Raw genomic sequence first — 14,501 nt, 5'->3', positions numbered from 1 at the left:
TGAAATCAATGAAACAGGGGCAAAGGTTTAGGGTGTCTGCGCTGTTTAAACTAACACTATTCAGAGGCTACACCGAATCTGACAATAATTCGGGTGTTACTCACTAGAAGAGAATTTGCTGTGGACAGTCAATTAAATTCTAGAATGTCAGATGGAAGTTTTGGGTGGCTGCCGAAATGGGGAAGGAAACAAATCAGTTTTGTTATTCAACTTAACTAATCACGACCCACCATAGGATATCAACAGTGACAGGGTGTTATTTGAGTTATAATTTTACTCTCAAATCCATGCACTGGTGTGAAGCCAGTGACTTTTATACAGAGAGCTCCCCAAATTCTCCTTGCCATTTGAGTTTGAAAATTATAGTAAAATTCTAATCTGTTTAAAAATAAATCAACATTTCAATTTAGGCTGATGTGTATGTTACCCACTTACAAATTCTTGGCACAATCACATATATTTCTTAATAGTTTAACCATTTACAGTTTAAAAATGCTCTTATGCACAATTAAACCGGTTGCTCTAGAAAGAGCTCCCTTAGTAGCTGTGCAGTAGGCCGTTAATTCACCCTGCCTAAATAGAGTAGAAGTCGGAATTTTATATACACTTAGGTTGGAGTCATTAAAACTCATTTTTTAACCACTCCACAAATTTCTTGTTAACAAACTATAGTTTTGGCAAGTTGGTTAGGACATCTACTTTGTGCATGACACAAGTAATTTTTCCAACAATTGTTTACAGACAGATTATTTCACTTATAATTCACTGTATCACAATTCCAGTGGGTCAGAAGTTTACATACACAAAGTTGACTGTGCCTTTAAGCAGCTTGGAAAATTCCAGAAAATTATGTCATGGTTTTAGAAGCTTCTGATCATTTGAGTCAATTGGAGGTGTAGACATCATTTGAGTCAATTGGAGGTGTACCTGTGGATGTATTTCAAGGTCTACCTTCAAACTCAGTGCCTCTTTGCTTGACATCATGGGAAAATCAAAAGAAATCAGCCAAGACCTCATAAAAAAAAGTGTAGACCTCCACAAGTCTGGTTCATCCTTGGGAGCAATTTCCAAACGCCTGAAGGTACCACGTTCATCTGTACACACAATAGTACGCAAGTATAAACACCATGAGACCACGCAGCCGTCATACCGCTCAGGAAGGAGACGCGTTCTGTTTCCAAGAGGTGAACGTACTTTTGTGCAAAAAGTGCAAATCAATCCCAGAACAACAGCAAAGGACCTTGTGAAGATGATGGAGGAAACAGGTACAAAAGAATAACCACAGTAAAACGAGTCCTATATCGACATAACCTGAAAGGCCACTCGGCAAGGAAGAAGCCACTGCTCCAAAACCGCCATAAGAAAGCCAGACTACGGTTTGCAACTGCACATGGGGACAAAGATCATACTTTTTGGAGAAATGTCCTCTGGTCTGATGAAACAAAAATAGAACTGTTTGGCCATAATGACCATCATTATGTTTGGAGGGAAAGGGGAGGCTTGCAAGCTGAAGAACACCATCCCAACCGTGAAGCACGGGGGTAGCAGCATCATGTTGTGGGGGTGCTTTGCTGCAAGAGGGACTGGTACACGTCACAAAATAGATGGCATCATGAGGTAGGAAAATCATGTGGATATATTGAAGCAACATCTCAAGACAACTGTCAGGAAGCTTGGTCGCAAATGGGTCTTCCAAAGGGACAATGACCCCAAGCATACTTCCAAAGTTGTGGCAAAATGGCTTAAGGACAACAAAGTCAAGGTATTGGAGTGGCCATCACAAAGCCCTGACCTCAATCCTATAGAAAATGTGTGGGCAGAACTGAAAAAGTGTGTGCGAACAAGGAGGCCTACAAACCTGACTCCATTACACCAGCTCTGTCAGGAGGAATGGGCCAGAATTCACCCAACTTATTGTGGGAAGCTTGTGGAAGGCTACCCGAAACGTTTGACCCAAGTTTAACAATTTAAAGATGATGTTACCCAATACTAATTAAGTGTATGTAAACTTCTGACCCACTGGGAATGTGGTGAAAGAAATAAAAGCTGAAATAATTCATTCTCTCTACTATTATTCTGACATTTCACATTCTTAAAATAGTGTTGATCCTAACTGACCTAATACAGGGACTTTTTACTAGGATTAAACGTCAGGAATTGTGAAAACCTGAGTTTAAATGTATTTGGCCAAAGTGTATGTAAACTTCCGACTTCAACTGTATTGCCTTCTTATCTTTAGTATAAAGAGACATAGACAAAAAAAAAATTATATAAGTGTTTCAGCTTTGGTTGTAGTTTGTTATTCGATGATGGCCTCCGACAATTTTTCGAAATGTTAACGAGAGACATTCCATAGCTCAGCTCGGACCATCATACATGGTGGACATCGTACATATCTTCTATAGTGTCCAGTTGAACACTTAACCAGAAGTCCAGGTATTTCAGACCAGGGCCACTGTCTGGTCCTTCCATAGCGTGATGGAACCAGTTTGATCTCATTTACATTCTGTTTCGGTCAGTCTGCTTGACAAGGCTAGTCATTTTAGTAAAGAAGTGACTGGGCATAGGAGGTTGTAGCTGCATAGGGAGCTTTGGTCGAGTGTTACATCAATGTGTATTTAATGCTTCTACCCATACAGCGTAACAGTGCAGGACCACAGTATCAGTGCCTCAAAGCTCCCCAGTCTTCTATTTTCATCTATTGATCTATTGCTCCTCAGCAATGCAGCAGAGTTGAAGGAGCACATCTTGGCTCATCCCATCCAGATAGCTGTGTGCTTTACTTAGGGAAGAATCCACTCACCCAACCCTCAATTTACTCAATACATCAGCCTCGGGCTTGCCTGTCAAAGGCAAAGTCAATATTTCATGTTTCCTGTCGACAGTTTTTTTTTCCAATCCTATTGGATTCAGCCCAAAGACTGGTCGTGAGACATGAGGCTGGTCGTGGTATCTACATGAGGCTGGTCGTGGTATCTACATGAGGCTGGTAGTGGTATCTACATGAGGCTGGTAGTGGTATCTACATGAGACTGGTAGTGGTATCTACATGAGACTGGTAGTGGTATCTACATGAGACTGGTAGTGGTATCTACAGCAGAACATAGCATAGAAGCATTTGGAGCAGTGGGGCCCAGAAGAGAACATGTTGGGAGTCTTTTTGATAGTTGGGCACAGTTCCAAAACAGACCATATCAATTCACATCTGTGGAACGGCTCTGAAGCTGCTCGCACAACGGAGGAATGCTGGCCCTGCTGCACTATCAAAGAGAACATTCATCTGTGTTCTACACAAACATCTGACTCAACCTGGTGCTTTGTAGAAGAGATGAGATGCTGTTTGCTGTGAATGAAAGGAGGAGAGGCTCCAAGCGTAGAGAAGGGGTCCAGAGTACAGGCAGTAATGGAACTCCAGGCACAACAAATGGTTGCTAAGAGCAGGCGACGTTGGAACAGAGAACCTCCTCCTCTGTCCTACAATAAGTTTTCAGCGATTTTGATGTGGAATTAGAATGTGGCATGAAGTGCGTTTGTGACACACATAAATATATAAAAGGTTTTGAGGATAAGGAGATTCCTCACAAAAACAGAAAAATGTACTTTGCACTTTTTCACCCGACACTCGGTGGAGCAGAAAACTGTATATTACCATTTGTGGTTCTGACAAGTGTTGCTCTGTGTTGAGAGAGACGTAACACACACACACTCACTCACAAGCACACACACACACACACACACTGTGTGAGGAACTTTCATCCAACACATGGCTGAGCAAATACGTTTGGGAGATAGGATAGCACTGACGCAGACACATGCACGCACCCACCCACCCACACACACACACACACACACACACACACACACACACACACACAGAGTTAAGCTTACCAAAAGGGGGGCACACAGTTAAACTTAACAGAAGGGGAGAGAGAAAACAAGTACAAGTGTGATTCAGCTGACAATGGGTGATTGCAAACTGGTTGGTATAGGGAGATCCATAAAGATTAGCTTGGCATGGCAAGGTAAGTTATGACTCACCAAAGAATTCATTGATTTGTGAAGCCGGTATCAGTAGTAGAAAAGCAACAACTGCCAAAGCCTGAGTCTATTTAAATCAATTCATCCACTCTTTTATGGATGCTGTCTATCTCTGTGTTTGCCGTAGAGATTTCACTCCTCTGTCATCTCTTTTCAGTACATCCATATTCATTTGCAGACAGCCACATCAAATAACTTTGCTGCAGGTAGCACTGTATTTTTATTTATTAAGGATCCCATTCTCTTCCTGGGGTCCAGCAACATTAAGGCAGTTATATGCAATTAAAATAAAACACGACATTACATTTCACAACACATTAAGTATGTTCCCTCAGGCCACTACTCTTGTACCACATATCTACAATACAAAATCCATATGTACATGTGTATAGATTGTCCTATACAGTTCATTCTAGTGTAAAAAAAAAAAAAGCCAGAACACCTCAGCTGATATGAGATTAATGTTGAACACCTCCATTGCATTTTCATGCAAAGTTTTCTCTCTGAAAGGTGAAACAAGATACATAGGAATCCATAGAGTCTGATGGCTATTCCCAAAACACATGTGCTAAAGTTCCCGTTGGCCCATTAGATATGACTCAACCTGAAGGACTGGAGGTGGTGTGCGCCCTACTTCCTCTGTTCTCATCAAAATGATCAATCCTAGCACACACCGCAGAGAGTGGGTCACCTTTTGAAATGAAATTTTCAATTTATGTCAACCTGGCTGATCCCATTTGATAAGAAAGCAAAGCCCCAGCATGTTTGAGACTGAGAAAGATGGTTGGGTATATACTCACCTTTTTGACTGCATGCATGCCAATGAGGCATGTTGCATTTGTTGTATCAATGGGAGCTAGAAGTCATATCATATTCTGAGTAATCCTGTACAATGTGCTTTACAGCACATACAACCAATCTTTTTCGGTTTGTAGAGAAGGAAAGACAACCTACCTATGATTTTGCAGCTCCGATGTGCATTTGTTGACTGCTCTCGCCCTCTCGCCCTCTCTCTCTAGCCAGGGCTTCATTGATTGGACCTGCAGCACCATGACCATGCCTGTCTGCTACATCATGCCATAGGGCTGAGGAAATCAAGTGTTTGAAAATGTGACTTTTGTTTTTGGCTCTGGTTTCATGAAAGCTGCATCCAAGCAATGTATCAGCAATATCCCTATTTGTAGATTTGTCAATGTCAATAATACTGTCACAAAATAAACAGTCATCTGTCAAATTGTTATGATTATGACGTTGTCTTTATGTCTCCCTTTCTATTCTTCCTATCTGGATAAGGGTTTGGCAGATTTTTTATCCTCTGATTCATGGAAGGAGATGATCCCATGTATTGTGATTTATCTGCGTCCTTTTACGAATGGGGAAAGCTGACGATAGGCATAGAACATCAATCATCTTAACAGAAAAGAGGTGTCGGATGAGGAGCTCATTTATGGCGGATAAGCACATTCTGACAGACAAAGTAATTTTGAGAGGATGATCCCAGTCTGAGCGGAATTATCCTTGTGCTGTTTTCCATACTATAGAAATAGTCCCCAAATGAATTCCTTAGGTACTATCTACACCGCTCGTTGTCAGGTTGCAGAGTTGCTGTAGGCTACTTTGTGTGTTTGTTAATTACTTGATTTACTCACAGGTAGAGTTCAGTTTCTGTCAACACATTCTGAAATGTTTCTTTTTTTGGAAAAGCATTCAAGTTATTTTGCCAGCCGTGGAACAGGTCTCACCTCTAGCCTTTCTAATTAGCTGACATGGCTATTGTTATTCTGAGGAGGTTGTGCACATGTCAGAAACAAAAGTCTTTGACTTAAATTGGATGTCAGGCATCCAGCATCGGCCTTGTATGTCTGACGTGTTTTAACACGTTTTTTTGTTGGCTGGTGGATGTGTAGTTTTCATTTTAGTGTAGTCACATTTGGAAATATTATCATGAAGGTCTATGTTGTGATGCGCTGTCATACTACCTTGTGAACGGCCTCTCTTTCGACACCATCTGTCTGTCTCTCCCACAGGGGCTCAAACCCATGGACCACAACGGGCTCTCGGATCCGTATGTCAAACTGCACCTACTGCCTGGGGCCAGTAAGGTACGTACCTGTCTTATTATACCTCAATCAATCACATTTATTTGTAAAGCCCTTTTTACATCAGCCGATGCAGATGTAGAGGCACGGTGGCTAGAAAATGTCCCTAGAAAGGAAGGAACCTAGAGAGGAACCAGGCTCTGAGGGGTGGCCAGTCCTCTTCTGTCTGTGCCGGGTGGAGATTATAACAGAACATGGCCAAGATGTTCAAACGTTCAAAGATGACCAGCAGGGTCAAATAATAATAATCACAGTGGTTGTAGAGTGTGCAACAGGTCAGCACCTCAGGAATAAATGTCAGTTGGCTTTTCATAGCCGATTGTTCAGAGTTAGAGACAGTAGGTGCGGTAGAGAGAGAGTCAAAATCATGTTATACTCATGTTTAAGGGATACTATGGGAGTTTAGGTGTTCCTGTTTACCTCAAATGTTGTGGGATGGCGGCAGGTAGCCTGGTGTTTAAGAGCATTGGGTCAGTAACCGAAAGGTTGCAGGTTTGAATCCCGAGCCGACTAGGTGAAGAACTCTGTCTATGTCCCTTTGAGCAAGGCACTGAACCCTAATTGCTCCTGGGTCGCCGTCAATAATGGCTGAACCCTGGCTCTCAACCCACTTTCCAATGGTGTCTCGGGGGATTTCGATATGGGACAAATGTAAGCACCTCACCAATTATTATGGTTCATACACACCTATTATAAAAGTAGGGCGATTCCAGTGTTATGGACGTTACATTTGCATGCAAATCCCAACTTTAATGTCTCACAGAATGGACAAAAACATTTAAATACAACTTTTGATGTGTGTGTCTATAGTACCCCTTGTGGTAAGTGTATTTCCCCCCAAAAAATCTGACTTCTAAATAGTTGCATGCTGAAGAAATAAAGCAAATAAGATGTATTATGGATGTTACATTGAATGGTCAAGTTTTTTGGAGGAACATGAACAAAAGTCTGAGTTTTTATTTTTTAGGTCAAAACATGGATAGCCATTTTGAAGGAAAGGCTTTGCTGAACACAAAAACAATACTTTTGAAAAGATTTGCATTATTACTTTACAGGGGGAAAAATACCATTCTGGATGCTACACCATCCGTTACGAATGTTAGTCTGAAATACACATTCAAATCTTAAAGATTTATTGATCTGAAACTATCTTAACACATTTGTTGTCATTTTGTTATTAAAATGTCAACAGAAGGCATAGTACCTTGGGATTATAAAATTACAGGTAGCCTGCAGCAGACCACCCTGCATACCACTGCTGGCTTGCCTCTGCAGCTAAGCAGGGTCATTTCTGGATGGGAGACCAGATGCAGCTGGAAGTGGTGTTTGAGGTCCAGTAGGGGGCAGTCTTCCCCCTGGTTAAAGGAGATCACAATGCTCTGGGGCAGTGAAGGGGACATTGCCCTGTGTAGCGCGCCGTCTTTCAGATGGGATGTTAAAATGTGTGGTCACTAAAGATTCCATGGCACTTATTATAAGAGTAAGAATATGGGTGTTAACCCCAGTGTCCTGGCTAAACTCTCAATCAGGCCATCACACCATCATGGCCACATTCTCAGCTTCCAATTGGCTCATTCAGATATGATACATCTGTTATGGATTTCATGGATATCATAACGCTGAACAAAGATGCTCAAGAGCAACGGTATTACACATGGTCTTTTGTTGAGATACGTCCATGTCCAAGCAAGTCTGTGTTGTTGTTCCAGTGATATGACACCATTCAAAATATATGGGAAAGATAAGCACCATATCATTTCCAGATTTTCAGTACTTTTATATTTTCCGTTCACTCGAGGCGCATTTGTGATATGGACATTAGGCTACTTTTGAAAACATCTGATAAACTTTGATTTTGGTGTAATGTCCCTTTAATAATCTAAATACAGTTATGCATTAATGCATATGCTGTCATATCAGATGGTGTCATGTCTGATTATTGGAAATTAACAGACACTATCATGCCCCGTTATAGAAGCTATGGATATATAGTTAACTGCCAAAATAAAGGAAACACCAACATAAAATGTTTTAATAGGGTGTTGGGCCACCACGAGCCGCCAGGACAGCTTCAATGCGCCTTGGCATAGATTCTACAAGTGTCTGGAGGGATGCAAAACCATTCTTCCAAGATAAATTATATCATTTGCTGTTTTATTGATGGTGGTGGAAAACTTAGTCTCAGGCGCTGATAATAAATTACCATCTCCCAACCACGAATGACTGTCGTCTAGTCGAATTGTAATTCTTGTGCCACCTTGGTCTCCGTGGGCTAGCCTTCTCTTGTGCCAACAATCCACTTAGCAGCTGCCAATAAGGGTTTTCTAAATTAGTCAGGCTGTCCCCAACTGTTCGGACACCTTGACCTCCGAGTGGACTTTCCATCAGACCATTATTAGGTAATTGATTGGGCTTGAACGTCAAGCATATGGGCGCTGTTTCATTTGGGGGCCTGAAATTACACCACAAACATGGCAGCTGTGACTAGCCGCAGATGTTCCTCAATACTTGTTAAAGGCGGCCATCAAGTGGTCCAGACAGAGAGATGTGCCGCCAGAGAATTTCCCCCAGAATAACATTTGCTTGTGTCCGAGTTTGGTCTAGCGGTAAAATGCAGCTAACTCCGGAGTGGAATTCACTTCCCTTTTTTTATCAAAACTTAAACTTTGCCTCAGCAATGGTGTCCAACTCTGGTCCCAGAGACCGTTAGATAGACACGGTGCTCTGTTTATTTGTCTGGGGTTTCAGATATGAATCAGCTGCTGATTGAGAGGAAACCAATCAGCATGCACTTTGTTCTCCAGAACATTAATATGCGACGACTCAGCACCAAATAATCCTGCCAGTTAACCGATTAAATGCAACAGACATTGTTCTTCACTGTCCATTACTCACTACCACACACAATATCAGCTTGCTGTTTTGTTCAACTCAACACTGTTCCCTAGCAGAATGTGTGGGCTTATGAAATCCACCACAGAGCAATGTGCTTCTCCAATCAATAAAGTGGAGGGAAGTGTCGCATAGTAATGAAACTCTGTGGTAGGAGTTGTTCCAGAACTTTCTATAAAGAGCACAATACAGTGAAAAAGCTATATAGCATCTTCCTGACAGGTCAACATATAAGCATTGTCGTTTTGTTTTTAAGTGTTTACCCATTGAGATTTATTGAAATTTTGTTAAATTACATATATGGTTTTGGGTGTTTGCCTTAAGCACTTATGCATTCATGCATTGCATTTTAAACGTGTTTAAGGTGCTGTTACAGTATGGTATGTTGTGCACTTAGACACATTTTTATATAAGCATTTTGAGTATTGATACAAATGTACTGCATGTATGTGACAGCTGTTTGTACGTGCATGTCAGATAAAAGGTTAGGGATGAAAGGGAAAGAGGCATACAGAACTCTCTATTTTAATTAAATATCCAACCTCACTCTTATCACAAATGATTCGTGACCAGAGGCTGATGCTGCAGATGCAGACGTAGATATAGAACACAGAGATACTTCCCCTTGACAAGAGATGTCATGGCTTATGTATAGCCATTGAATGTGTGATTCATCACTGTGGAATTCTATTCTTACTGTTCCATCCTCCATCGACCCCAGTCAGCGGCCACACAGTGGCACTACTTTGCAGATTGTAGTGATAATCAAAGCCATGCATACTAAATATGTACACTACGTATGTGCTTGTCTTACCTACCTTAGTTGAATGCACTGATTGTAAGTTGCTGGTGATAACTAGCTAATACGATCAGCATGCATTGATTGCTATAGGTATATTTGTTTCATTTGATGAATAGTCAAGGCACTGGTAGGCAGACAGGTTGATATATTGTTGGCTATTGTTCATGATTAAATGTGTCTCTCACATCATATGGTGATCAGTTATCTCCACAGGCTTTATTTTTCATCTGACGCTAAGGAGGTGCAAGTGTCAAACACACCTTAGTTTGCAATTTCGTCATGTAAATACGGGCACACTGGCATTCTCCCACCCTAACGCCAGGTTTGGCTATTTACCTGTCTAACATCAGCTCACTTGCGCTGAGGTGGGAGGGGTGGCAATGTTTGAAGTGTACTTAAAAACAAGCGCAAAAGGGATAATTTCATTTTTAAGCCCAATAAAAAAACAGGTCTCAATGGTAACTCAATTGACAACAACATGGATTTTGAGAGGGTACGTGCGGCCTATCTAGCCATGACACACAGTGCCCTTGCATGGAACGAGAGATGTGCCTTTTGTGCTGGTGAATCTTATATTTAGAAACATAAAAAAATATGATTTTTTTTCCCATCATGTCATTTAATTTGACTCTCAACCAAGCATAGCCTCCCCTTAATTAAGGCTGGTTTAGCAGCATCGTATTGGTGCGTCTTTTTATCCTGGCCATTAGCCAAGTAAGTAGCCTATGAATAAAGGGTTTACTGAGATTACTATTATTTATATATTATTATAAATTTTATATATTTATATATTATTATATTTTGGATGTTTTTTGCCCTCCATGCTTTTTCATTATTCACAATTCACACACCTGCATACTTCATTTTGCTTGTTCAAGTAGGCTATCCATCCCCATTTTCAAAGAGCGCCCCTCATCCGATCACCAAAGACACGCTACTCCAAACTATTCAGTCCTCCTATGATGCCATATCAACTGCAGAGATATATATTTTTCATCTGCCTCGCACAAAGGCAACAATACAATTGACAGGATGTTTATAATGGTATGTGTAAAGACATTTAGGACTATGTGTGTACCCAGTGCCATGGAACGAGAGAAGTGATTTATGATATCATGCATCTAAGCCCATCCTACAATATTTAGAAATATTGTTGTTGTTTTAAACGGATTGCTTGTTTTCCATTTCATATGATTAAAAACCAAGCGCTCCATCGGCTACCCTTACCCTAGGCCTAGGCTACTATAATGAAGTCTGGTTTAACAGCAATGCATTTTTTATCCTGGCCTTGCAAAGTAGCCTATCCATAAAAGGCGTTTAAATGGTCTATTCGTCGGAGTGCCTTGAATTGAAAATATACTGCATATCTTAAAACGCACACACAAATGCTTGTTCAAGTATCCACACTCTAAAACCTAAGAGTGCATCCCTCCAAAGAGCGCCTCTCATCCGGTTGCCAAAGACGTGCTCCTCCAAACGTATTTAAATTATTCAATCCAACAATGCAGTATCAACGTTAGGCTATATTTTGGATATCAACACTACACACACAGGCTATTGAATGAACACTGGATTTTTTTTTACTGTTGCTATTACTCGTTATTGTGGCCTATGCTATTTAATAAATGGTAGTCTCAACCCACAATCAACCAGTGAGTGGCCAAGCCCTTGTCGGTCAATTTCTTCAACAAATGATCAGGTCTATATAATTATCAAACACATATTAGTAATAGAATGGAAACACAGACTCTTTGTTTTAAGTATTCAAATTATCCTTTAGTAATACAATTGTAGGCAAAAGTTGGTACAGAGTACAATATATGAAAGCTCTCCCCAGGTTCTGCAAAATGTCTAAGACATCCTGCAACTCATGTAGCCTCTCCCAATCCTCCTGGCGTGAGTTTCCCTGGCAACATCATTTTAATAAATCTAACCTCCCCCTGACAGCAGCAACCATCTTATCAGCAATTAAAGCTCAGAAGTGGGTTTGACCGAAACTTGACCTTTCATCACAAGTATAGGGTCATAACAAGGTGAACGTGTCCAAGCATCTTCTGACAGGTGGCTGTTTTCATCAAGTCTGCGGCAGCCTTGTGTTCTCAGAAAACCAGTTGTATTCTCAGAACCTCATATAGCCAGGTGGGGCCCAGACAGGAGGAGTATGTATGAATGTAGGCGGTTTCCACCTTCTGATAATGTCTGAAGGGCACAACACTCAAAACAGGTGTTAATACACACACAGAGGTCTATTAGAAGAGGAGAGCTTACAGTTTATCATAACACAATTTAATGAACCCTTTTAAAGGTATGAGGCCTTGGTTTAACCCTCATCACACCTACAACTTGTTTACTCATCAAAACCCAGCCCTTTCGCACCACTGTAAGCTATTACCCTCATAATTTGGGCAATGAAAATAGCTACACTATTTCTGACACCATCCAGAACTATAGCACTATTTACCATTGCATTAGGTTTGTTAAAATAGAGTCCAACATGTCAGCCTCTAACGAACGAGGCACAGCCTCCGTGATAGACGAATACAACAGTGGATCTTATTGTTCAAACTTTTTTTAATCAAACCCACTGGAATTAATAATTGCTTACTTACAGTGCCTTCAGAAAGTATTCATACCCTTTGACTTATTCCACATGTTGGTGTGTTATAGCCTGAATTCAAAATAGATTAAATAAATAAAAAATCTCACCGTCTATTTTTTTCACACACAATACTCAGTGAATACATGTTTTTATAAATTGTTGCTAATTAATTGACAATGAAATACAGAAATATCTATTTTGCTTACGTGTTCACAGCCCTCAGTCAATATTTTGTAAAAGCACCTTTCGAGGCAATTATAAGGCTACGATTTTTGCACACCTGGATTGTACAATGTTTGACCATTTATTATTTTTTACATTTAAGTTTAAAAAAAAGTTGTTTATTCATTTCACCTTTATTTAACCAGGTAAGCTAGTTGAGAACAAGTTTGACAACTATTGTTGATGATTGATAGACAGCCATGTTCAAGTCTTGCCATAGATTTTCAAGGCGATTTAAGTCAAAGCTGTATTTAAGTCGCGCAGGAACACCCAATCTCGTCTTGGTAAGCAACTCCAGTGTAGATTTGACCTTGTCCTTTAGGTTATTGTCCTGCTGAAAGCTGCATTCGTCTCCCAGTGTATGTTGGAAAGCAGACTGAACTAGGTTTTCCTATAGGATTTTGTCTTTGTTTATCGCTGTATTTTGTTAATTTGTATTCTAAAAAAACTCACTAGTCCCTGCCAATGACAAGCACACCCATAACATGATGCAGCCACCATCATACTTGAAAATATGAAGAGTGGTACTCAATGATGTGTTGTTGGATTTGCCCCAAACATACACATTTTGTTCTGTATACAGAGTTATTTTCTTTGCAGTATTACTTAAGTGCCTTTTTTGCAAACAGGATGGATGATTTGGGATATTTTTTTTCTGTACAGGCTTCCTTCTTTTCACTGTAATTTAGGTTAGTATTGTGTAGGAACTACAATGTTGTTTTTCCATAGTCTGTTTTCTCATATCAAAACCATTAAACTCTGTAACTGCCTCCAAGGTGAAATCCCTGAGCAGTTTCCTTCCTCTCCGGCAACTGAGTTAGGAAGGACGCCTGTATCTTTGTAGTGACTTGGTGTATTGATACACCATCCATAACCTAATTAGTAACCACCATGCTCAAAGGGATGTTCAGTGTCAGCTTTTTAATTTTTAAATATCTACCAATCGGTGCCATTTGTGAGGCATTGAAAATCCTCCCTGGTCTTTATGTTTGAATCTGTGCTTGAAATACCCCATTTGATTAAGAAACCTTACAAATAATTGTATTTGTGTGCTACAGAGATGGGATAGTCATTCAAAAATCATGTTAACCACTATTACTGAACACAGAATATGCAACTTCTTTCTGAAGGCACTCTATTAAGCTCCCAGCATTCATTGAAATGCCTATTGTTTAGTTTAATTGCAATCTGGCATTTGTATTCTAGGTCTTAGAAATGCACAGTTTTGTCCTTATGTGTCGCTACTGTTGGATTCTGGTGTTGACAAAATCACCCGAGAATCGAGAACGTGTCCTCTGTTCTCTGGAGATTTCGTCACCATCGTGCACAGGGACGTTGTTCACACCTCTAGGTTAACCTGAAAAGAGACTGATATAGATGAGTTGAGACGAGAATCATTTCAATCTCCAGATTACATCTGAATTACAGATTAGAGCCTGATGGGGAGATGGTTAAGGAGCAGACATAGTTGGAAGGGTGGGACTTGGGGATTTAACCATCTCTGTAGTCGTATGTTATGTGTTAGAGCCCGGAGCTCTGCACAGAAGACACAGGGTCTGTAAACTGATAACGACTACTGTTGTGCCCTATGTGTCATGGTCAGCCTATGATGGAGTGGAGGGCAAAGGGCAATACCTAATCCCAATCTTTATTTCGATCTCTATCCTGCTTGCTCCCTCTCTCTCTCTCTCTCTCTCTGTCTCTCTCTCGCTGTCAGGCCAATAAACTTCGCACCAAGACCCTGCGCAACACCCTCAACCCTGTCTGGAGTGAGACCCTGACCTACTACGGCATCACCGATGAGGATATGGTCCGCAAAACACTCAGGTAACCTTCTCCCTCCTTCACC

The 14,501-nt window shown here is 40.7% G+C and overlaps 1 protein-coding gene across 3 annotated transcripts in view; it reads left to right on the top strand.

Moving 5' to 3' along the window:
• LOC110537698 (double C2-like domain-containing protein beta) overlaps positions 1-14,501 on the top strand; it is a 307,080-nt gene that overhangs the window by 239,518 nt on the left and 53,061 nt on the right. For all 3 annotated transcript variants that reach the window (XM_021623935.2, XM_036937658.1, XM_021623936.2), the window contains 2 exons: positions 6,066-6,140; positions 14,370-14,479. In XM_021623935.2, the coding sequence (XP_021479610.2) occupies positions 6,066-6,140; positions 14,370-14,479 (185 nt within the window). The remainder of the gene's footprint in view (positions 1-6,065; positions 6,141-14,369; positions 14,480-14,501) is intronic.

The sequence above is a fragment of the Oncorhynchus mykiss genome, chromosome 12 (genome assembly GCF_013265735.2).
Source record: "Oncorhynchus mykiss isolate Arlee chromosome 12, USDA_OmykA_1.1, whole genome shotgun sequence".
NCBI classification, from domain to species: Eukaryota; Metazoa; Chordata; class Actinopteri; order Salmoniformes; family Salmonidae; genus Oncorhynchus; species Oncorhynchus mykiss.
Note: the sequence above shows the minus strand (reverse complement) of the source record. Positions and strands in the feature narration are given on the sequence as shown.